This window comes from Cutaneotrichosporon oleaginosum (genome assembly GCF_008065305.1).
Source record: "Cutaneotrichosporon oleaginosum strain ATCC 20508 chromosome Unknown ATCC20508_contig02, whole genome shotgun sequence".
In the NCBI taxonomy this organism is placed as follows: Eukaryota; Fungi; Basidiomycota; class Tremellomycetes; order Trichosporonales; family Trichosporonaceae; genus Cutaneotrichosporon; species Cutaneotrichosporon oleaginosum.
The window spans coordinates 3,603,619-3,627,519 of NW_027072171.1; the positions used below are offsets into that span (position 1 = coordinate 3,603,619).

Sequence of the window (23,901 nt, forward strand, 5' to 3'; positions counted from 1 at the left end):
TGATAACAAAACAAGTGCAAATGTCGAGCCAACATCCATTGTGAGAGGTGGCGGTGGGCTGATGCGCTCGACTCAGGCGAGAAGAGAGCGGGTGGGGGACTCGGGCCCAGGCACAGGCACAACTCGGCCCCTCTGGACATGTGGAGTGCACAAGATTTGGCAGTTCAAGGCAGCGTCCAGCGAACCGAGCGAAGCGGAGTGAGCGGACGGAGGCGACGGCGCAAGCGGTTGAGAGTATTCTCGGCAGTTGCAAAGTTGCAGAGGGGCCGGTAAGCAGATGGTAGCATTACGGGAGCTGTGAAGGGTGAAACGGCTCGCGGGACGCTGTTAAGTGAGTAGAGTGTCGAGGAGGACCGAGTGGAAGCGGAATGATGCGTTGGGGCGTGCACAATGGCGTGGCTCGCTCCTTCGTGCTCATGCCAGTCGTCAGCTGTCAGCTGCGCAGCTGCCTAGCTGCTAGCAGTTGGCAGCTGATAGGCTTCAACGATCTCCACCTCTGTAATTCTATAACCTCGTGTGATCGCGTGTGAGCAGATCGACGACCGATCGACATCTCCGCTCTCGTTATGTCGTTGATCCGAGTCCGCTGATCAACGTCGTATGTCCGTCGATCCGGATGCGCAACGATCTTACGGCACGCGGTGATCGGTGCGGCCGACGCCGAGGTCGCCTCCACGGTCCGGAGCGGGCGAGACTGGCGGCCAAGAATGCCCAGATGGCCCAGCCCCAGATCGTCCGAGGTGGGCGATCTCGGGCTTCACCTCCGGCCGAGGGCCGAGGGAGGAGGGCGAGATTGAAGGGCCAGGGAACGCCGAACCCTGCGTACTCAACCCTTGGTGCGAGTAGGATCCACCGGAGTACAGGACGTACCTCCGTGGCTCGTGGCTCCGGCGAATGCACCGGCGACACCATCAAGATCCGACGTGCCGGGCATAACGGAGTAGACACGTGGGTAGCGTGCTATCGCCGGTGCGTCGGCAGACTGCAACGCATCTGGGTCGATGCTAAAGCCGGCGGCAATGCGCCGGCCCCCACCATGGATGGACCAATCAAGAACCGGCCGCCGGGGCAGCGGCATGTGACGGCCCATCTCCAGCCTCTGTATATGACTCTGCGTATCTGCGTCCCCTCTCGCTTCCTCACTTTCCCCTTCCACCATGCCCTACTCCCTCCTCGCGGGCGGCTACCGCTCCGGCATCGTGCGCCTGCAGTTCGACGGCACGCTCGTGCAGCTCTCGGACAGCCCGACGCCCCAGGATCCCAGCTGGGTCGAGGGCTTCTCGGCCGAGCGCGCCTTCGCCATCTCCGAAAGCGAGGGGCTGGTGCTGAGCCTCGAAGTGGGCGAGGCCGTGACGGTGCGCTCTCAAGCCGAGACGCATGGCAACCCCGCTCACGGTGAGATCTCGCCGGCTGGAACAGCAAGCTGATCCCAGTCCACGTCGTCGCGGAGCGCGACGCCGTCGTCGTGTCCAACTACTTCGGCGGCAGCTTGACGCTGCACGCCATCCGCGCGGACGGGACGCTGGGGCCGTCGGAAGCTTACGCCCTCCCGTACCCTTACGCGGAGGGGGCGCCGAACGCGGCGCGGCAGGAAGCAAGCCACGCGCACGGCGTCGTCGAAGTACGCGGTGTGCTGTATGCCGCGGACCTCGGTAGCGACCGCGTCTACGCCGTCCGCAGGGCGCAGGGGCTCGATATCGGCGAGTACATCCAGTGCGCGCCGGGCTTCGGGCCACGGCACTGTGCCGTGAGCCGTGACGGTGGGTTTACTTTTTTTTGTGGTGGAGCTAATGCAGAATCCGTCATGTACGTGCTTGGTGAAATGGGGCATTCTGTCGCCGCGTTCCACATCCCTGCGCACGGCAAGAACGAGTCATCCCCCATCTGGACGCAGAGCTACCTCCCTCCCTCGGTGCCAGAGGAGTACACGACGTACATGGACGGCGCGGAGATCGTGCTTCATCCCCAGCACAGTGTGCTGTACGCGTCCAACCGGCTCGAGCTGCATGCCGCCGAAAAGACCGGGCTACCGCCGCGCACGGCTGAGAGCGGCGACGCCGTCGCCGTCATCCGGCTCAGCGAGGACGGGCGGAGCGTACGCGGCACCGAGTGGGTGCGTACGGGCTGCTGCTGCGTGCGCGGGATGCAAGTGAGCCCGGACGGAAAGTACGTCGCCGTCGCGGGGCAGTGTAATGCCACCGTCGAGATGTACGCGCTCTCCGACAACGGGACGAAGTGGACGAAGGTCGCTTCGCTCCAGGTCGACGGTGTCACTGACTTTGTGTGGATGTAATATGCATACAGTGTGAAGCGATGGCGAAAAACGAACGGCGCAGCGCCCGAGACGTATCGCTTGCGAGGGGCTCACCTCCAGATCATATCTTCTTCACCAGCTCCGGCATATTGGGCACGATGTCTTGACGGCATGTCGTGTCATACAACTGCGCCTTCGGCTGCCGGCTCCGCACGGAACCGAGCGCAACGCGCATTGGCATCTATCAACATCGGTTGTTAAATGCGACTGCCACTCGGGCTGAGAGTGATGCAACGGCATCAGCTCCTTGCAGCTCGAAAAGCATACTTACCTAATCTCACAGTACACCTGGCCGGCCCTCGCTTGCGATATGCAAACCTCCTCTGGATCCTCTTGAGGGCCGCCGAGAACGTGAATATCAGGGCGGTAGATGCCTTACACCCTGGCCTCCTTCCAAGTCCCATCATCACTCACATACGTCGAGTCTCTGGCGGACGACGGCAGGAGCAGCCGGTGTAATGTACGCCCTGCATTGCACCAGTGGCAGTCACCATAGCCCACTGAATTGGCGGCATTCATTCGTCGGCTGACTCGTCACACTCTGACTGCGGGGTAGCTGGATTAAATTCTTGCAATTGCCTGGGATAACGGACGATGACAACGTCGTCAGAGCCCCCAACAGAAGAGCTTAGGTCGAAGGAGAGCCCAAGATAGCAGCACCGCCGGGGGTTGCTCATGAAGCTCACGTGACCTTCTGCCCTTGACCTCGACTTCAGACAATTCCGCGGACATCGCGAGAAGCGAGTTCGAGAAAGGCAAGCTGGAGTCAGATATTCCACCGCGGAGCCCGCTGGTAGATGGCGAGTAGGTGGCCAAGTATTCTGGGGTTGTATGGGTAATGTTTCTTGGCGCGTGTGTGCTGATAAGGCGATCTCTACCATATGTTTGCCAACTGTCCAGTGTCTGAGAATTATGAACTGGTGAGTCGTTCTCCCGGAGCACGGTGCGACATACCAGTTGGAAAGCTAGAAGTGGTGATCCTCATCATTTGTCAACCGGACGCCAGCTGCCTGATACAAGCCAACAGATAGAGAGCTCTGTCGCCAGAATGTCATAATCCACAGTCCGAAGATGAATGCGTTGGCCTCGACGAAGTTTTCGAATGATGGGGCGGGCGAGCTTCAGAAGAGCCCGGGCGTGTTTAATTTACGCGGCTAAGAGAGTAGAGTCTTTCGACGACACCTCCGCAGACACCGCCATCGACCGCGCATTCACAGAAATAACCGCTGTAACAGGGTGAGAGACAGGAGGGCGGCCAAGCTGTGCTTTAGCCGCTATTCTTGACGGCAGCCGGCTATCGACAAGATGCAGGGCTTCGAGATGCAGTGCCACAATCTCTGCTGCTCGTTCCTGGTGTCAACGAGAAAGGTACAGATGGACTTACCCTGGGAGTCGTACTCCGCTTAGCATGAGCTGCTGGCATGCAAGCTTGTGCTTGTTGACGTCGAGGTGCATTGGTGCTTCGTCGCGGCGGCATGCGATCAAACGGGAGAGCAGAGTCGGTCAGGCAGTGTACGCTGTGAAGGACATTTGGGTTCCGGCAGAGATAGGCAGAGTGGTCTATGAAAGAGTTCCTCAGCACGACGTCAGTGTGGTGGAAGCTGCAGAAATGGTCGACGGCTCGAAAAGGCTGTGGGGTGAAACAGAGTTGAGGTTTGGTAAGAAATGCGGCTATCAATAACGGCGCGCGGAGATGTGATGACACGGCTGATGCAGTGCGTGCTGGAGAACAGCTGCCAGCAGCCTGTCTATATCGTGTTTGCTGAGCTCTCAACCTGTAGGGCAAAGGTGTACTAGACCATCAGCAGTGCAGAATGAATTGCCTCACCTTCCTCGCCATCCTGTTCAGCTAAAACACTACTGGCGCCAGGTTAAGTCATGCGGCCGATGACATGTGCAGCGTACGCTGGGTGCTTGGATTGTGTATAGAGAGTTGACCAGAAGTGAAAATGTCACTGCAGAGGTCGTCACTGCTCCAGGCTCCCCGCGATGGGAGGAGGTGCTCGCGGCGAAGAAGTCCAGCGCCGCTCATCGTAATGAAACCGCACGTTGCCGCTGGATGTGGTAAGGCAAATGCCCATCCCCTCTCCGCCCAAACAGAGCACGTCCATGAAGGAGGCTCGAGTTTGTTCAGCCGTCTCGTCGGATCTCTGGAGTCAGGCAGAGGGAACGAGGGTGGACGTAACGAGCGACGCTCCTGACCAAGTATCCTAATGCCAGGCACGCGAGTCGGTGATGCGGAATGAGTTGTGAGCGAGGTTGGAGGGAGTGCCGTACGACGAAAGTCGTCCTCGTTGGCCTGCTCATGAAACCCCGTCATGTGATCATACGACGCTGGCGGGAGGCGAAGAGGAGATGTGACGAAGAGAGGATCGCGAGGTGTACGCGGGTTTGAGGTATGTGAGGAGGAGTGTACTGTATATCAGCAAGATTGGGTATGCTCGGTATGAAAGACGCTGACATGGCGCCCAGTCGTGACTCGAGGAAGGTGTTCAGTCATCTTGCGGCTTCCCAGCTTGCAACCGTTCTTGGCTAGCTCGCCGTTCTCCCTCCCCAGCCACTTCGGTCTCGTCGAGCCCTACTTGCCTCGTACATTTCGCCCGCCGCGTCGCCCTTGTACACATGGCATCGTGATCAATGCTCGGGCGGTGAGTCTACGCTGTGCGCTTTACTGAGCGTGGATCGGAGGTTGTGGGTTGATGGTCTGCCTGTGCCCCCGGTGTGCGCTCGCGCCTGCTAGAGCTATGCCCCCCATCGCTCTTCGTCTCGCGCGGCGTCGAGCATCTAGTGCGCGATGGTGCGGCACTGGTGCCGAGACGTGAATTGTGAGAACTGAAGGGAAGGTGCGGCTGTCCAGCGGGCAAGATGGGTGCTCTTCCTCGAGTGATGGGTCGACTGGCGAGCTGGTATGTGGTACGACAGACGGACATGAGAGCAGAGAGAGTTGGGCGGTCGAGGACGTGTCGAATAATGGCTAATGGCGGACAGCACTTTGACAGGGAGGTGGAATGATGCCGGCACCCTCGAGGCAAGACAAGATGAGTGAGTTCAGGTGGCCTGGCGGCAGTTGGCAGTTGGCAGGTGGCCGGTGGCAGAGGACAGAAACTGGACTGGAGAATGAGTGGCGTCGGAATGCAGGCGTGCCCTTGCACTCGCCAAGATTGCCTGCCGCCCGGGCCGCTGCTCGGCTTGGAACGACGAGTGGTACCCTGGGACACTGATGTTGGCTGCCTCTGCACTGGCTCGCGGCGGCGTAGCAAAGCCGGGGCGGAATGCGTCGACGGCGAGGACAACCTGACTAATGGAGGTGCGGAATGATGACGACAGTGTGCCATGTGCTGCGGCCACTCGACTTGACCTTTATGGGTGAGGCGAGGCAGTACAGTACAGTACACGGCAGTGTCTTTGCTGCCCGCTGCTTGCAAGACGATGGAGAGTGGATCCAAGGATCTATGGATCTATGGGAACCGCAAGCACAGCCCAAGGTGTGTGTGCCTATGTGCCTGGCAAAGCTGAGGTGGGTCTGCTAGCTGGTGGCCTACTGGCCTACTGGCCTACTGAGATGGAGGAGAGGCGAGGAGAGGCGAGGAGAGGCGAGGCAGAAGTGTGAAAATTACACCGCATCTGGAGGGCACAAGAGAGTGGAAGGAGAGGGGAGTGCGTGCTCTCACACTCGTGTTTGTGACATGAGACAGGTGGCCGGTGGCAAGAGAGATGCGAGTGAGCGCAAGAAGAGACGAAGAGTAATCGCGAGCGCAACGAGTTATTGGGCGCATGGCGCACGGGCGCCAGGGTCTAAACCTACAAGCTGTGCAGACTGCTGGTTCAGTCCAATTACTACTGTAGTAATAACTCAGGCACGCTAATAAAAAAGTATTCGACTCGGAAATGGGCACATATGTTGTTCCCCTGCTGCCTCGGCCCCTCGGCCCCTCATGCCCCCTCATGCCCCTCATGCCCCTCAGCCCTCGTCTCCCCTTGTTGTCGCCGCTCTCCTCTCGCGCCTGCTCACCATTGGCATCCACCAACTCGTTACTCAGCGCTCTCTCGCTCTCTCTCGCTCTCTCTCTCTCTCTTTCTCTCTCTGTCTCCATCATCATCATCATCATCACCACGATCACCACCAACCGCCCGTCACAGCACCTCTCCTCCTATCATCGCCCCACCATCCCATCGAGCCCGTCCCCTCCCCCCCCCCCCCCCCCTACTCTCATCTCGCGCTGCCTCGGACTGGCCAGTCCTACCTCAAGCCAGGCGTCACCCAACTCGCCAACCCTGTTACCCCGCGCGTCCAACAAAACCCCTCCTTCCCCCACATTGCTGTCCACGCGACAAGACTGACGCGACGCGCTCTCGCGCTCTGGTCTCGTCTCCACTCTTTCCTTCCTTCCTCCTCCTCCTCCTCCTCCTCCTCCCTCCTCCATTCCATTGTCCGCCATACACCATATCTCTCTCTCCCCAGCAGCACTCGAATTCACACCAACATCCAGCGACTAGCCGGCTCTGATTCATCTGGGATCTGGCAGCCTCAGACTCAGGCGTCGCTCAGAATCCCCCATCGGCCAACGCGCCCGTGTTGACATGCTCGGCGGCGCGGGCTCGATCTCGTCCACATCAACATCCATTGGTGTGGACGCGCCGGGCTCGTCGGCATCTTCAGCACCGCTTTCCCCACGCTCGCCCCCGAGGTCCCCGTCACTCGCAGCAACCCAAAAGCATCCCCCATCATCGCCCCCGACACTCGACTCGATCGCAACAGCAAAGAGCAGTCAATACTCGACCTTCCTTCGCACACCTATCACGCCCATCATGACACATTGCTTCGTGGATTCGCCCGCAGAAGTATCAACATCCTTTGCTGCCTTTCACAGCTTTGTTGCCCATTCCAGCTCGCTATCGTCCATCGACATTCCTTTAACGCCAGAAGGCAAACCGCCGTCTGCAGCTTGCGGCGAGCGCGGAATCCCCTCGGGTCCCTCGGACGCTGCGCCGGGCAAGAAGCGCCCCAGTCCATTGTCACTCCCAGATGACAACATTGAGCTTGACGCGCCACTCACTTCCAAGTCCACTGAGAGTAGTGAGTGCGAAAAGGCGGTGCAAGCTGACACAGCAGTACTCAGCAGTGAACTGGAACAGCTGAGGCGCTCCGTTCACCAGAACCTCCGCGAACGACCGCTCGGCATAAGCGTCGAGGACAGCGACTCGGAGTTTGGCGAAGCGGCTTCGAGCGCAGCAAGTACGAGCAGCAGCGCAATGCTCGATGGCGACAGGTGCATCTCGCCGGTAACAGCTTTTGCACAAGTGCGCAGCAGCCCGCAAACACTCGTTGTCGACACGCGACCACGGAAAGACTTCCTGTCGGCCCATGTCCCGCATTCTGTTCACTTCTCCATCCCGTCACTCATTTACAGCCGCCAGCGAAGACAACTCGACGAGCCGGATCCTGAGAGTGGCGCAGCCGCCTGGTCTTCCCTAGGAGCGTTCGTGAGCTCGCCGGCAGGCCGTGCGGTTTGGAATGGTGTCGATCTCAAGACACATCTTGACGTGATAATCGTTGGCGCCGATCGTTACGACGAAGCAGCGCCTTGCGCGCTTGCCAACATTCTCGAACAGATCGTGTCAACTGGCACTGTGCGCGTCCTCAAGGGCGGGTGGACTGCAGCGGCACCACTTGCAGAGGCTGAAGGGCTTCGCGTCGCACGCAATCCAGCCGATGCATCCTTCAGCGACAGTACGCCCCTGGCGTTGGCTCCCACGGTATCTCCGCCCGAGGCAGGTTCTGGAGCTTCGACGCCGATGGCAATGGCGCTGTCTCCGACCGAACCACCACCAGGCCATCTCCCTCAGAGTGCGTTCACGGGAGGCGCACCAGCGCCAAGCCAGATGGGTAAACGCGGAAGCGTCTCCAGCCAGAGTAGCACGAGCAGCAGCAGTAGCGGCGGGTCCTCCTTCAGCCCGATGCGGCGCAGTCTCCCTCAGCTCTCCCTCAACGCGGGGGCACCTCAGCAGGCGCGTCGTCCGCCACCCAAATTGAGCCTTAACGTCGGACCTTCCAATGCAATGCTCGCTCCCAGCGGAGGGCCTAAGAGGAGTTTCAACGCGCGCGCATCCATGCCCGGCAAACTGACGCTGGATATCGGCGAATCGAGCCGCCTCAGTGTCCCGAGCGGGCCAATGAGCGCTCTGCAGACACAAAGCGGAGCCACTGGTCTTACCCCAACACACCCGTCCGTCCAGGCCATTAGCGCAGGCCTCACGAGGGCCTCAGGCGAACCGTGGCAAGACAGCCTGCGCTCCTCACTGCCAGCGGGGCACATCTACCAAGGTGGCTCGTACTCGTCTGGTGCCCCCACACCCTCGGTTCTGCGACAAGGCCCGATAGAGGTCTCGACTGTTCTCCCAGGATTTCTCTATCTTGGGCCTGAAATCTCGACACGCGCCGATGTTGAGGTCCTATTGTCCATGGGCATACGGCGAGTGCTCAACGTTGCACTGGAGTGTGACGACGATGAAGGCCTAGGTCTCCGCACAGCGTTCGAGCGCTACTATCGCATCCCGATGAAGGATAGCGTGGAGGAATCAGGTGTCGGCCAGGGAATACGCGACGCGTGTGATTTTTTAGGTAAGTTCTTGTTGTGGCTCAACCCTTGGTGTCTTTCTCTTCGACCTTCAGTTTGTCCTCCTGATAATGGCTGGACCTTTAGAAGCGACCTTGCCCAATGGGGCAGTTCAACGCCTCCAATTGGGTCGGATCGAGCTTGTCAGCGAGACTGGCACGTGTTGTGCTTCTCATACATCTCTTCTGTTTCCATTCTCCTCCTCCTAATCTACGTCCCACGCAACGCCCTCCGTGCTTCGATGGCGCATTCCTCGCTGCTCCTGAGACGATCGATGAGACTGGCATGGCTCCCATTGTTTCCTTGGCGGCACGCCTTCCCCCTCCGCAATCCTCCTTCCGCGCACTTGCCGTTTCACCTCTCCCGTTTCTCCACCTTGTGATCATCATTTTCGCTGCTCCCTGCCGTTCTCGGGAGACGGCGGTTTGGGCGCATGTCCTGTTCCTGTGACCATGTGTGATTCGGAGTTATGGTTCAGCGAAGAGGGGCCTGCGCAGCCGCCGGTGAGATGGCGTCAACGTACCTTCACACTTTGCCTCTAACCTTGGTATTGGGACTGGTCTCATTGCCTCTTAAATCTGCCCCCGTATTCCCCATCATGCTGACCGTCCAGACGACGCACGCCTACATGATGCGCCAGTGTACGTCCACTGCAAGGCCGGCAAGTCTCGATCTGTTACTGTTGTGCTTGCCTATTTAATTCACGCCAACGCGTGGACGCTCAAGACGTCGTACGCCTACGTTGCGGAGCGGCGGCACGGCATTTCCCCCAACATTGGTTTTGTAGCCGAACTGATTCAGTTCGAAGAGACAGAATTGGGAAACAAAGGCAAAGGCGGGGAAAGTGGGAGCCAGAGCCAGCTCGGCCATGGCGAAGCCCAAGCACCGGAGGTGTCTCCCCATCCCCAGTCGTCTGGTTCACGGTATACTCGTGAGAGCCTGCCGCCCGAATGGGGACGCGAGGACAAACCCTCTTCAAATCAGTCCATCGGCCCCCCAGTCGTTGCCGAGCCTGAGCACACACCTGAGGGTATCTCGAATCGGCGGCAAAAGCAGAGCGCTGCCGACATTGAAGTTCGCAAGAATGGACAGTGGGTGCACGGACGACGGTCAGTACTATCCCGGTCGACATATTGCTGATGTCAGTGCACCTGTGGATCGCACAACGCTGCAGCCGGGGCGTCGCGTGTCCAAGGCGGGACTGGAGTCGATGATGATGCGTCCACTCGAGCCATCATCACGAAGTAAATCGTAGCTACACGAGTAAGGAAGGGGTGAGGGAGCGGGTTGTCTCGCAGTATGGGTTGGTATTTGTGGTCTTCAATAATATCTGTATTGTATAAACTGCGGCGCGATGCGCAGTGACATCCGTATGTATCGTGAGGACGTGACACTTTGTCGTCAATCTCTGGGCATATCGTGACGTTGTCCCGCCTCGGCAGTGATCAAACGAGGCGGGCGATCGCAAGAAGTACGAATCCGTTTCTCGGAGTATCCATGGGAGAAAAAAGCGCTGTTTTACGAAGACGGGACGATGATCAACAGCTCTACAGCATAGCCTAGGCATTGGATGTCATATTGTCTGTCGCATGACCATTTCGTCGCAGCGTGGTGGCGCCAACGTGGCAGTGCGAGCGTCGGCGATCGCCGCTACGTGCGGTCGGCAGCGGGGGCGATCCAGGGACCCGACCTGACTTAGGGAACCCGTGCCGAGGCATCCTACGCTTTACGGCATGCTGGAAAATCCTGGGCAGCTCTGGAATTCCTCCTCGGCGCCAGCTTTCGGACATCTACAGCCCCCCACTTGCGCTCGCAACGTGCATGTGCAGCTGCTGCACGAGTATCACGACCGCGACGGACATTTACGTGCAGCCGTCCACTCTCGGCAAGGTACGCACCCTGACGCGAGTCCCAGCTCCATCCCGTCTCGCCCTGCTTACGAAAGTTCCGTAGTGTTGGCAGCGGGCCATGCGGTGCCACTACGACCCGTCGAGCCGAGACGAGCGCCGGCGCCGGCGCCCCGGTCCGCCGTCCGTGGCGCACGGTTTCGCTGTCTCCATACCCATACCGCTGCCGTGGGGTAGTAGTGGTGGGCAGTGTGGCGAGTCGGCGGAGATTGCAGAGGGGATGGCGAACTGTGGTAGGTTCAGGGTCGTGCCCAGTACAGCTTGTCGTGGAAGCTTGGTATCATGCTTCGTCGACAACACGCGCAGGCGTAGGGATGAGGGTGAGGCGGGGAAACGACGGGTTCTAGAGCGAAAGGAAGCTCGAGCGTCGGTATGGGACTCGTATGCATCTGAACGCCATCGCCCTCGATCGATGGGCAGAGGGACGTCGGGCAGAGGGAGAGAAGAGGAGAACGAGAGCTGCAGGGAGGAGGAGGAGCGCACGAGGCAAGTGACCAGGGGTTGGGATGGATCTCGTGCCCGGTGCCTCATGTGGACTGGGCTGGGCAAGGCCTGTACGGCCTGGACGGCCTGCGCCGCTCATGCCCACAGACCACAGTCTGGAGCCAGTTTATCCCGTGTTTGCGTGTTGGGAGCGTGCAGAGAGCGTGCATGGGTGCCAAGGATTTGGAGCGCGAGCACAGACCTCCCATGTCACTCGGAGTGCATTGTTTGCAGGCTGCGCCAGGGCGGCGGCGGGCGCCGGTGCGCGAAGCGAATGAGCTGTCGTCATATCCAGCAGCGACCCTTAGGTGGGGAGCGAACCCAGGAAGAAGAAGAGGAACGGGACGAGGATGAGGATGTGGACGAGAATGAGAGTCGACGCGTGTTTGGGCATGAGCAACGAGTTACAGAGCACAAGAGTACGGAAGCGAGGTTGATGAGGCGACGTGAGGTATCAGGGGTTGGGGCCTTAATTGGGGATGGGGAACGTCGGAATGATCGCCCTGTCGTGTAGATCACCATGGTTGGCCAAACTCAACAGCATGATGATGTGAGATGAGGAGACGCGGGACTCAATCTTACGCTGCTTTCCAGCGGTACACCAGGGGTCACACAGGGCGAGCAGGAGATCAAGGAGAGAGGGGGTGACACTTAGGGGGATGCATGCAAGCAGTGCAGTGCACATGCATGGCCATTGCGGGCCTTACTCGCTCGCTGCTTGCTTCGTGTCACTCCTCTTGACCCTCTTGCACAGAGCAGAACAACTCCCACTTCCCCCCTCCCCCCCTCTCGCTCCCTTGTGGCAGTTCATGTCCCAGGCAGGCCAGGCAAATGCAAAACACTCAAGAGGTCCGTGTGGTGTGTGAAACCGCTTGTGCCATGTACTTGGCGCAAAAGAATGGGAGCCAGAATAGGGTCCTCGTACCATGAGAACGGTGTTGGCCAAGGAGAGTTTGGGTGATTCCTGAATGCCAGACGTGGTTAGAAGCCACCAGCCTTGAGGCAGGCGGAGGGCACGAGGGCCAGGACGCAGCGAGGCAGCGAGGCAGCGAGGCCGAGGGGAGATTTTAACTGCATGCGGTGCGTTGGGGGTGTGTTAGACATGAGCCTCACGCCTCACGCCCCGCACGCCAACGCCACGCAGGTTACAGGAGATATTACCCTTACTGAGGGGAGGCTTAACGGAGATCCGACCATGCCGGACCCGTATGTCTCCAAAAAGCCAAGGAGCACCATGGGCTGCAACGCTGCTCCGCTGCCAGGTGCGGACAGGAGAGCCAGCTTCCAACAAAAAAAGCCACCCCGGGTCCCAGGTCCGAGCACCCTTAGTTTAGAGGTCGTCGCCCGTCATCCGGTGATCTTCCTCCTGTTCCTCTCAACCTTTTCCTTTCCTCTCCTCTCCTCCTTACCTCGTCTCATCCTCTCCTCCGTTACTCTTACTCTGCCACCTGCCACTCAATCCACCATCCACCCCAGGCCTCCCCTCCTCATCTCAACGCACCTACTCCTACTCTGCACGTTCAATCAAGCCGCGCTGGTGGCTCTCTCCCCCTTTGTTTGGCCCCTCAATCGCCTCCCGGAATTCTCGGTTCACGCTGAAACGCCGGCCCGGACCGTACTTCGTACTCCCCTTGCAGCCAACTTGCAACTCCTGCACCACCAAGTCGCGAGTCCAACAACTCTTGGGACCTTGACCAGTCCGCATCGCTGCAGCTCTGTCTCGCGGTATTAGCCTCGGCCCGTCACTACCTCTGGTTCATGTCCCACTGGCCCCTTGGTTGGTTCCGCTTCCGTATCCCGCTCACCCCCTCTGGCCTCAATAACCCGATCAACTGGCACTGCAATCCGAGCCCGCGCCAGTCTCCGACCCCGACCCCGAAGAGCACGCGCTAGACAGCCCCAGGCCCCGACTCCGAACCTCGTTCACGCGCCTCGGCCCACAATTGGGTCCACGGAAACTAGCGTAAAGGCAAAGTGGGCCCGAACCCAACGCACCGGAACCGGCGGCCCAAACTTTGGTCTTAGTTGGTGGCAGATGGTCTCTCGCCCATGATCCAACACCCGAGGCTGTTGGACGTTACCCTGACCCCTCATCGCCGAGCTGGCAACTAGGTCCTCACGCCTGCCCCGCCCCCAGCCCCAGGCCGCGCTCTCCAACCGCGCTCTCTGGCTTCTCTGCCTTGCATTCTCCTTATCCTCGCTTCTATCTCTCTTTCCTCTCGTTCTCATTCCTCCTCACCTCGTCACCTCATCATCTCAGTCTTGCCCCCCTCTGTCCTCTGTATACCCGTGTTCCTTAGCTTGGAACAGCCCCGCTTACTCGCCCCTGCCCTCAACCTCCATCGTTAAGCCCCATTCACGACACGCTCGTGCGGACTTTGCGATTGTCATCACCCTCTTCCCGGTTGAGGTGTGTGCGCGCGTGTGAATGTGTGGCCGTGTCACCTGTCAATTGCACCCGACCTGTCATCCGAGAGGCCGTGTTTGGCGACAACCTGGCGCGCCGCACCAGTCCCCTGTCCCCTCCTCCCCCTCTCTCCCCCTCCCCCTGCCGCTCGCCCCGGGAGGACTCACGCCGAGCAATAACGGACGAGGATTAGACTCCCAGCTCGGCCCGAGCGCCACGTCTTCCCTCGTCGTCATTTCTTTCGCCATCATCCATACTCTCGACATCACCGCACCGCAGGTTGCCACCCTCGTCTTGTCCCTCAACACCACATGACCGCCCCGGGCGGTAGAGGCCAAGCGCCCGATCCCACAGCCCCCACACGACGCCGTCCCTCCATTGCAGTCGCAGACCTCATGAGCGGGACGGACGGGCCTTCATCACGCAGGCGAGCAGGAGACGGCTACCCGCCACCTGCTGCTCAGCACGCTTCTGCTGGTCCTCCAAGATCACATAGCGTCCGTGCTTCGCCGGCTCCCCCAAGTGGTCCCCCTCCTCCTCCTCATCATAACACCCATTCACACCCATCTATGGCTTCTCGAAGAGAGTTCTCGCCTCCCCCACTTCCACCAGAGGGAAGGAGACCATCATCTACGACGAAACCCGGATACTCGCACTCGCATCCAGGAGCTCCACCTGGCCACGCCACACCCTCATTGTACGATGGTCCTCACCCTTCTCAGCGTCCGCCCTCTCCCTTGCTGCGCCACCGCACCGACCCAGTTGATGACCGCCGGATCCGAGAACATGATGTCGGGCGCCCTTACGAACATAATGAAGACCCCCGACGCATGCCCATGGGCTCCCGCTATGACTATCATCGCGACTACCCTCCTCCAGATCGACCGCCGCCACAACGCGACGGCAGGATGTACCCCTCGCCCTCTCCACCTTTCCGCCCCTCAGGTCCATCTGCATCCGCTTCGGCGCCGCCGCTTCATGACCCTCCTCCTCCTCATGCTTATCCCATGTCGGCGCGCGGGCCGCCACCGCCAGGCCTCGCACCTGCAGGGGCAGAAGGAATGACCGGATCTCCACCGGGTGGTAGTACATCCATGCTCTATGATCGCGGTCCCGGACGACCTCGCTCTCCACACCCCGTTCCGCCTGGGGATGTTCATAGCCGCGGCGGACGTGACGATCCTTCTCACGGCCATCCTCCCTCACCTCCGTGGGTCTCAAAACATGTTTCAGAACCATGTCGCGCAGCTGACAGTGTTAGGAATGTCAACGCAACCTATTCTACCCCTGCCCCCCGAGGTATGCGAGGAGCCGAGGCTGCCGCATACGCCCGGGGCTATCAGGATGCCATGGAGGCTGTTCGGCATGGTGTCGTTTGGATAGGGGACAAGTTGTGTAAGTTGTTTGGTTAATTATATTGCGAATGGCGTGTGCTGATGGGTCAGATTCGCAGATCCCAATGTACGTCCCCGACGCCGCGGAGTGGACTCAACCTGCGGATGGTCGTCGTCCGCCGCCTCATGATTCCCATCCATCTGTTGAGCGGGGATATGGCCGTCCTCCACCGTGGGACGAGCGCGACGTTAAGCGAGAGGACATTAGTCCATACGGCGGTCCGTCGCGTAGCCACTCAGCCCCAGTCCCCCGCGCGAGCTTGCCACCCTACCCATCCGAACACTACCGCCACAGCGGCCCTCCAGGATATGCCTATCCCCCGCCAATGGAGCACGGTCCGCCGCATTATCCCGTGCACATGGGTGGTCCTCCTATGGGGCCGTATATGGGGCCTGATTATTCCTCTCCGTACTTCACGCTGCCTATCCGGCCGCAGAGCCAGCAAATGCGGAGCCGACAGCAGATTTCCTGCCATCCGTGCCGCAATCGAAAGGTAAAATGCTCGGGAACGACCCCTTGCGAGGCGTGCGTCAAGATCAAACGAGAGGACGAGTGTGTATATGAGAAGACTGTCCGGCGCCGCGGTAAGGGGAAAAAGGCGGGTACGGGCAGCGAGGAAAACGGCGAGCACAAGCTCGAAAGCACCGACGAGCGGCAGAGTGACGACGAGCGCCGCGACGCCTCTACCTCGCCTGTGCGAGAGCGCAAAGATGTCGAGCTCAGAGATGAGCGGGAGCGCCAGGACGGGGACAGAGAGTCCCGCGACGGGACGCGCAAACGGCCCCGCTCACGACCAACATCGCCACATCGCCGAACTGCACCTGCACCCCGCCGCATGAGAGAGTCCCCGTAGATCTGGAGGAGATGGTTAGAATTTTGGATGTCCGTCAACCGGACCACGACATGTAGCCGTATAACGAATGCAACGTTCTTAGAGCTGTGAATGGGTTTTTGGGCTTTGTGCATATTTTTCACGATGTCTCCAGCGCCAGTATCCGCCGTTGTCGTGGTTGACAGCTTGGGAACATGGTGTTCATCGACGGCGATATTCAGTCTCCCACTTCACAGAGTAATAGCGCTCTCTTAAAGCTGTCCCTTCTCCCGACCTCCCTGTCAGTAATCTGACCAATCAATCTCCCAACATCCCCTTGCTCCAGGACCACAGATATGTCACCCTTGTCCTTTGCTTTATGCCGGCAGAACACACTCCCGCACTCTGACATGCCCTTCCTTGTAATGGTGCCGGATAAACGAGTGTTTCGCGCAATTCTGTAAGCGTGCACGTTCGCTTGTCAAGAGCCGTGACACGCAAACCCGGCGCCACAGAATTGCTCGATTGCACGGCTTGTGATTCTCAATCGCTCCCCGATCCTCGTCCTCGTGCTCGTCGCGTTCGTCATGGTCACGCTGCGGGAATCGTTCGCTTGGCCTTCCTCAAAGTCCGCGTCAGCCGGTCGCCTGCCCTACCTACGTGCTAGTCCGTCACCCCATAGATTGTCCACGGCCGCTGCCCACCGCGTACGCCAGGGGCACTTAATGAGTAAATAGATCTATTTGCGTGAGACCTCTCGCTGCCCCCGCACACGACGTGGGAACGGCCCAGTGTCCTGGTCCAGGATATCTGCTGTCTTCTATCCGGGTCAATCCATTTCTGGGCGACTCTCGGGCCTCGGGGATCGGCAGCGAGCCTGGGCCAGGGATTCGCCGAGAGTGCCGGAGCACGACCGGATTCTTTCAGCGGACACTTTAGTCTCGGGGGTCTAGCGTGTCTCAGTGGTCAGTGAGCCGCGGTAGTCGCTGTGAATATGCGCCGCGGCAACGGGGAATAATGTACCTTGTATCATGCGACGCAATGGGGCGAGAACACTACATAAAGTCGTCGTCACTCCAGTCCTCCTTCGCCCCCTCAATCGCCTCCTCTGTGAACATGCCGTCGTAGGATCGTGCGGCCTTGTCCTCGGCCCACTTGCGCTTCTGCTCGGCCTCCTCTTGTTGCTGCTGTCAGAGCTTGTCCGACACAACTCCCGTGCCCACGCTTCCTCTGCACCTGCTCTCTAGTCCCAGCCGCCACGGCAGCACGGTCTGCCAACGGTGCGCCGCATGCCGACTCCCACGCTCGCCATTTCGCCCTGCAGGGGCATCACGCTTGAGTTCGCCTTGCGTCATCGCCGCCGCTGGCGTCCGCCAATATTCTTCGACACTATCTCCGTTTCACAACGGCATGTCTCCCCCTCACGCCGCAGCTGCTGCTCCCTGTCTCCTCTGATACACCTCTGCCACATGCCACCCACTCACCCTCACAAGCGCCTCAGCCTTCTTCCGCCGTCCCTCGGCGCGGAGCCGCTCTTGCCGCTCCGACTCGTGGTCCACCTCGCGCTCGACCTTGGTCTTGTTTAACCGGTTCACAATAGCGTTGTCCCGTGTGCTGACCTTGACGCGCTTGACCTTCTTGTCTGAGTGGAATGAGACCTGGCCCACAGCCATATCACCAGTTTTCTTGAGGTTTGTGAATGGTGTGTAGATTATCTGCGCAGGGTCAGCGATCTCGTCTTACGGAGTGCCCACCGTGATGTTGTCCTTCTTGTTGCCTGGTGTCAGCATGAACCGAGATCGACCGCATGCGGTCTCGCCGGATGCAGGGACAGGCTGGGCATATCGCGAGGCGCGCGCGTGCAGACTCACCCTCAATACTGTTCGCCTTAACGAGCTGCGCCGCATCGTTCACCAGCGCCGCTGGAAGCGCATCCCAGGGGCCGTGAGGCTCACCCTCGCTTTGCCGGAGGTAGACGTGGGCCGAGCTCAGCTTGCTGTCATCAGGTGCTGTCGGAACGACGGCTCACTCGACATGGAACCAGACATCAGTCGGCAGGCCATACTTGATCAGCTCCTCATCTGACGTCAGCTCAATCGCAATCACTGGATGTGACGCACTCTCGACCTTGTCTCGTCCCCTGTGGTCAGCTTCCGCCCAACCTCCGTAGCTCACATGTAGATGGTAACGGGCGGCGACACAGCTGGCGTCAGATGTCTATTTCTCTCCGCGCACCCTTCGACGTGAAGAAGAGCACCATTTTGAGCGGATAGGCAGCGGCAAAGAATGTCTGGCAGGATGAGGGCCCAAGTGGCCGACCTCCACCAGGCCAATCTTCCGGCATTCCCGTTAAACCCGCCACGTGGTCTGTGTGGCGTGTTGTGCCGTGCTCGAGTTTCAGTGTGCATGCAGTCCACCTCGAATTCGCTCCACCTGCAACAATACCACAACAACCATGAGCGCGGACGACTACGCTCTCCCCAACACTGTCCTCCGCTACTTCGACCTTGGGTCCGCACCCTATCGCGAGGCAGCGGACATTGGGGCGCGCCGCAAGGCTTCGCCTGATGGGAGGTTGTTCTTCGACCGTTTGTTGGCATTCGCGGATATTGATGGTGAGTGCGGCGTCGGGTATCTCTTGCAGCGGCGTGGGACAGTTTCTGCCCCCCAGATGCCCTTCGTTGCTTCTCTGCATGGCGCAGGAGCTGTGTTCGCGAGCTGACTATAGGCCCATCACTCTACCCGCCAACAACTCCCGCCGCATTCCGTCGTCTCCTTCACGCCATCCACAGCACGGCGCGCATCGACCGCCTCAAGCGCGATTGTTTCCTCTACTACCTAGTGCGCGACCAGGCTGAAGCTCCAACGGTCAACGGTGGCGGGATGGAGGTTGACAGCGGTTCCGAGACTGATGGGGGCGAGCGTGAATCCGCCTTTGTTCGTGCTCGCTGCCTCCCGCGCACATGGCGCGTGTTTATGGACGGGTACTGGTTTCTCGACCACGGGAGGTATGCCGAGGGTGTTGCGGCGCTCAGCGACCCCGCCATCTCCGAGCTCAACTTTGTGCCGGAGGTCGTGCGCGCCCTTACTGCCGTCAGCCCGCCCGCCACCGCTCTTCGATTGGTGTACGACCTCCTCGACGTCCGCGAGCTCGGGAGCGACACGGAGCGAGACGCCGCGCTGCTCGCTAAGGCCAGCGTTGCAGGGATGTCTGCCGCATTTGGCGTGACACGCTCCATGGAGGACGCAGCCGCCCGCGCCAAGGGCCGTGAGGCAGTGTGGTGCTGGGCTCTCGGCGCACCCCGTACACCTGGGGGACAGGGGACGCATACGGCGCAGCCGCGGGCACTGCGCGAGCTGCTCCACCTTGCGATGCACGATGAAGAGGACGCACATCTCGTTCGCTTCTTGGCGCATCCCCCGCGCGAGATCTCCCCGCCCGCTCGCAGCCTCCTACACGACCTCGTCACGCTCCGCCTCGTCCACGCAGGCAAGTACGAGGAAACACTCGCGCTGGACCGCCAGCTTGCGAGCGACGCAGCGCCGGCCGACCGTCAGCGTCGCCGCGAGATGGTGCGCGAGTTCATTGACATTCTCCCCGAGGCGCAGCGCCGCATCCTCCTCGGCGAGGACTACAAGCGCGGGGCGATGGCGAACGGCACCGCGAACGGGAATGACGATGTCGACATGTCCGCGTCGTGGGAGATGGTCGACGAGCTCCCGCCCGCAATCGCCGCAGCCCAGGCAAACTCCCACACCATGCCTCCTCCCGTCTCGTACGCCGACGCCGCCGCTGTCGGGACATCGGAGCGGCCCGCCGCACCTGTTCCTTCCACTCCTGGCCCCATTGCGCCGCAGCCGGTACGCGTGGCGCAGCGCGCTCTTGGTCTCGAGACACCATCGCGCAACGGTGCCTCGTCGCCATTTGGCGGGCCGCCCCGCTTCGCGAGCCCGCGCCCCAAGGCAGACTCGACGGCGCCCTCCGTTTCATCGCGCCAGACGTCCCCCACCCGCTCGCCTGCGCCTGTCCGAGCGCCCTCCCCTCCCCGCGTGAGCGCCTCGCCCTTCGCGCAGCCTGCAATTACGCCCAAGCCCAAACGCAAGCCAAAGAAGTTGATCAAGGACGATACGGACGACACGCCGCTGCGCCGCTCGACGCGCAATCGCTCGCAGGCGACTGAGGAGAAGGAGGGCCCGAGCCACAACACTCGCGCCGCCTCCCGCGCACCCTCTGAGGCGCCCATTCCCGAAGACGAGACTGCTCCTACGCCGACTCGGGCCGGACGGACGACGAAGAAGAACGAAAAGGCACCCGAGGACGAGACCGCCGCTGCTGCTGAAACCCCGAAACAGACAGTGCGGAGGAGCACACGCGCCAGCTCGAGGGCGGCGACGGTCGAGCCGGTCGCGGAGGAAGAGGAGGAGGAACCCAGTATCCCCGGCGCGTTTGGGGATACGCGTCGTACCCGCAAGGCCGCTAAGGCCGAAGAGGAACCTGCGGCTAAACGTACGCGTGGAAAGGCTGCCGTAACCTCCGCGACGACGCGCAAGAGTGCGCGGGCGCCGAGCGAGGCGCCGAGCGAGGTGAGCGAGACCCCTGTCCGGCGCACACGACGCACGGCAGCCAGCGAGCGGGGAAGTCCTACGCCCAGCGTGGCCAGCACTGCGGCTGGGAGCCCGCGGAAGCGCACGACGAGGACGGCGCGAGCGCGCCGCGCCGAGTAGTTCACGCCTTTTACAACCACATAGTTATGCATTGTTAGTGTCAGACAGCAACGGGATACGAGTCACATATGCCACAATGCATGCCGCAGCCGCTGGCCGAGGCCTCTAGCGCCACTAAGTGGCTTAAATCTGCGTGTTAGCTTCTATGTTCAACGACACAGAGGAAGGAAAAATGGAGAGGCTTGCGCAAACTGCCGTCATTCTGCACTCACGTATTGAGAGAGCCAGCGGAAGCCCTCGCCGTAGCCCTGGCGCATCACCACCGAGCACATGAAGACCTCAATGGGGCGGATGTCCCGGAGGGGCACCTTGCCCTTGCCGGTGGTCTGGTAGAGGCCGAGCTGGTGACGGAGCTCCTCCTCCGAAACGGCGCCAACGGCATCGATCTTGTTGCCGAGGATGAGGAAGGGAACGTTGGCAAGCTCCTCGATCGAGACTTGAGTCAGCGCGGTACCGCGACGGCGAGAGAAGACGACGGCAGGAGATGAAGCTCTGAGTGTGTCGGGTTAAGGTCACTCACGCAGCGAGTCGAGCTCGGCCTTGCTCTCGCCGAAGCGCTGAGTGTCGGCGGCGTCAACGAGGAAGACGATGCCATCAACCTCGGGGAAGTAGTCGCGCCACAGGCGGCGGGCCTGCATGTGTCCGCCTAGGTCGTAGGTGGTGAAACGAACGTTGCCGATCGCGAGCTCCTCAGACGTCGGGTGGAGCGTGGGCTGAAGGGTGGCCAGACGGTCGTTCTTGAGCATGTGGAGGAGGGTCTGCAGTTAGCGCAGGCCGCGACAGAGAGCGTGTCGGGATTGACGGCGATGGGGTGATTGTGATGGAGCGCACGACGGGGAGGCAGAGATGATATTGGAAGCCGGCGAGATCTCTCTGCGACACATCGCAGCGTGAGACCTCGACGCGAGACCTGCGCCATCCGGGATGACACCTGTCATAGCGCCCTCATTTTCACCTTCCTCCTCATCCCCCGTCACCGCCCAATTCACTCTCCACAGCCGCGCAATCTAACGCACCGTCTTGCCCGCGTTGTCGAGACCCAGGAACAGAAGCTTGGCGTCTGTGGTTAGGAAATGCGGCGATTACAGGAGCTACGCACTCTTGTTCATGAGGCCTGGTGTCAGCACGAACAGCACGAGGACTCACCCAGCTGGGCGAGGACGTCCCAGAACCAGTTCTGTGGTTAGCTGAGTTTTCGACGTGGGTGGCGGGTGGTGCCTTGTCTCGCGGCAGCGCCACCACAGATTGAGCTCGGCAGTCGGTGGGAGGGTGCTCCGCCGCGCTCGGTGGCGTACGCACAAGGATGAACATGGTGGCGAGAGATGAGTGAGTGGGAGTGAGTGAGCTGTGAGGTTTAAGAGGACCGGTTGAGAACGCGCCGAAGTTGAGAAGATGAGGAGCACGGGCGCGTGGCACCGCTGCACCTTCGTTCAGTGACGATGCGTAGCACCCGTGGGAAAGTGGCCACGTGGAAATATCCGATGTGGCAGTCGAGGGCCCCGCAAGGTGTCGACTCGGTCTCTGCGATTTCGCGTCATCCACTTTGATCGTCCACCACTCCATTCACAATGTCCAGCACGCCCTCCCGCGCTTCGCCCTCGCCGTTTGCTGGCGACGCAGGCTACGCTAAGCCTGTCTGCGTCTTGTGAGCCGTGCGCTTCAGGAGAGGGGGCTAATATTAGCTGTGCATCATCGCCGGGTGCCGATGCGATGTATGCCACGGCGGCAGAGAGTGTTGGTGTCGCGCTGGCGAACGCGCACATTCCAGTCGTGTACGGTGGCGGTCGTCGTGGCCTCATGGGTAAGTGCTGTTCATTCTTTTCCGGCACAGCTATCTGCTGCTTGACCTTCGCCGCTACCGCCACACTCGTCGTCGCTATTCCGGCAATGCCGCGGCGTCCCCGGTGGCATCCTCCATCTGTCCTCGGACCCACCGCTCGCGATCTTCCCCCATGCTGACGTCAGGTGTCGTCTCGCACGCCGCCCTAGAGGCTGGTGGCCGCGTCCACGGCGTTCTCCCGAGAGCACTGATGGCCCGTGCGGCGGAGAGCACCCCCATCCCGTCCCGCGACGCCAACCCGGCGCACGCCGCCAAGTCTGCCGAAGGTTTGGGGAAGGATCTGCTCGCGGATGACTATGACGGTCGGCTCACGATGGAGGTCGTCGGGAGCATGCACGAGGTGAGCCCGGCTCTCCCCTTCCTCGCTAACCCAAGCGCAAGGCCAAGATGGCACAGCTGAGCACCGGCGGCTTCATCGTGCTCCCCGGCGGCTATGGGACGTTCGAGGAGCTGCTCGAGATGGTCACCTGGAATCAGATCGGGATGCACTCGCTCCCCGTGATTGTCTTGAACAGTGAGCTGGCTGTGGAGCTGCTACGGCGACGACGTTTCAAGCTTACGCCAGTGAACAACTACTACTCACCCCTGCGTGCGCTCTTCGAGGGCGCCGTCGCGTCTGGCTTCATCAAAGCCGAGAACCTGGCACTCGTACGCATCATCGACCTTCCCGGCGACGGGAACACTGACGGTGCGCGCGCCGCCGAGTGGGGCCCAGCCGCCGTGGAGGCGCTCCGCCAATGGTCTCTGCCCGTACGTGACGTTGCGGACAGCGAGTCAGGCTGACTGACGACAGGACGGCGCCGGCTACGGGTTCAAGTGGGATGACGTCAAGCCCGCCGACCTCGGCCTGCAGGCGAGCACATAGATGTGATGCATAATTGACTCTAGACCACTGTCTCGCCCTCGCCCTCGCCCTCGCCCTCGCCCGCTAGGGACACTGACCACCCCGCGCTCTTCTCCACTGCGCGATACACGACCTCTGGCACGCTGACACGAGCCAGCATCCCGCTGTGGGAGCGGCACGTGGCGCGCCTACGCGCCGCACACGCGCACTTCTCAGCGCGCGACGGCGCGCTCTGGGGCGCGTGGCCGGGCGAGCCGGCCCTGTGGGCCGCGACGTCCGCGGCTTGCGCGGCGCGCGATGCCGCCGCTCCCGGCGACTGGCGCGTGCGCATCCTCCTCCGCCCCTCCCCCTCCGAGCAGATCGAAGTGCAGACGCTCCCCGCGCCGCCCGGCGTGCCTTTCGCGCCGTTCGCCCGCCCCGCCCCCCCGCGCCCCGTGTACCTCGACACGCAGGCGACGCCGGCCACAGACCCCAGCTTCCGCGTGCACAAGACCGAGGCGCGGGGCGTGTACGACGCCGCGGGCGCGCGCGGGCCCGGCGCACACCCCGAAGTGCTGA

General features: G+C 61.0%; 8 protein-coding genes across 8 annotated transcripts; 5 read left to right on the forward strand and 3 right to left on the reverse strand.

Annotated features, from left to right (window-relative positions):
• Positions 1-1,157: 1,157 nt before the first annotated feature.
• Positions 1,158-2,293, forward strand: COLE_03103 (uncharacterized protein; the record flags this gene model as incomplete). Its single annotated transcript, XM_018422712.2, has 3 exons — positions 1,158-1,395; positions 1,434-1,760; positions 1,797-2,293. The coding sequence occupies 3 exons, from the start codon at positions 1,158-1,160 to the stop codon at positions 2,291-2,293; spliced, it is 1,062 nt and encodes a 353-aa protein (XP_018280131.1).
• A 2,675-nt stretch (positions 2,294-4,968) lies between these two features.
• Positions 4,969-5,649, reverse strand: COLE_03104 (uncharacterized protein; the record flags this gene model as incomplete). The annotated part of the gene is made up of 1 exon (XM_018427191.2): positions 4,969-5,649. One exon carries the CDS (start codon positions 5,647-5,649, stop codon positions 4,969-4,971), a length of 681 nt encoding a protein of 226 aa, XP_018280130.1.
• Positions 5,650-6,895: 1,246 nt separating this feature from the next.
• On the forward strand, positions 6,896-10,186 carry COLE_03105 (uncharacterized protein; the record flags this gene model as incomplete). The annotated part of the gene is made up of 4 exons (XM_018422711.2): positions 6,896-7,391; positions 7,428-8,936; positions 9,545-10,040; positions 10,078-10,186. 4 exons carry the CDS (start codon positions 6,896-6,898, stop codon positions 10,184-10,186), a joined length of 2,610 nt encoding a protein of 869 aa, XP_018280129.1.
• A 4,891-nt stretch (positions 10,187-15,077) lies between these two features.
• Positions 15,078-15,976, forward strand: COLE_03106 (uncharacterized protein; the record flags this gene model as incomplete). The annotated part of the gene is made up of 2 exons (XM_018424780.1): positions 15,078-15,123; positions 15,174-15,976. 2 exons carry the CDS (start codon positions 15,078-15,080, stop codon positions 15,974-15,976), a joined length of 849 nt encoding a protein of 282 aa, XP_018280128.1.
• A 1,013-nt stretch (positions 15,977-16,989) lies between these two features.
• Positions 16,990-18,194, reverse strand: COLE_03107 (uncharacterized protein; the record flags this gene model as incomplete). The annotated part of the gene is made up of 8 exons (XM_018426554.1): positions 16,990-17,118; positions 17,419-17,649; positions 17,689-17,711; positions 17,806-17,930; positions 17,964-18,015; positions 18,055-18,074; positions 18,110-18,137; positions 18,170-18,194. The coding sequence occupies 8 exons, from the start codon at positions 18,192-18,194 to the stop codon at positions 16,990-16,992; spliced, it is 633 nt and encodes a 210-aa protein (XP_018280127.1).
• Positions 18,195-18,389: 195 nt separating this feature from the next.
• On the forward strand, positions 18,390-20,659 carry COLE_03108 (uncharacterized protein; the record flags this gene model as incomplete). Its single annotated transcript, XM_018426553.2, has 2 exons — positions 18,390-18,549; positions 18,663-20,659. 2 exons carry the CDS (start codon positions 18,390-18,392, stop codon positions 20,657-20,659), a joined length of 2,157 nt encoding a protein of 718 aa, XP_018280126.1.
• A 197-nt stretch (positions 20,660-20,856) lies between these two features.
• Positions 20,857-21,405, reverse strand: COLE_03109 (uncharacterized protein; the record flags this gene model as incomplete). Its single annotated transcript, XM_018427189.2, has 2 exons — positions 20,857-21,095; positions 21,180-21,405. 2 exons carry the CDS (start codon positions 21,403-21,405, stop codon positions 20,857-20,859), a joined length of 465 nt encoding a protein of 154 aa, XP_018280125.2.
• An 822-nt stretch (positions 21,406-22,227) lies between these two features.
• On the forward strand, positions 22,228-23,364 carry COLE_03110 (uncharacterized protein; the record flags this gene model as incomplete). Its single annotated transcript, XM_018422710.2, has 6 exons — positions 22,228-22,304; positions 22,342-22,460; positions 22,625-22,839; positions 22,875-23,013; positions 23,065-23,249; positions 23,293-23,364. 6 exons carry the CDS (start codon positions 22,228-22,230, stop codon positions 23,362-23,364), a joined length of 807 nt encoding a protein of 268 aa, XP_018280124.1.
• Between the last annotated feature and the right edge of the window lie 537 nt (positions 23,365-23,901).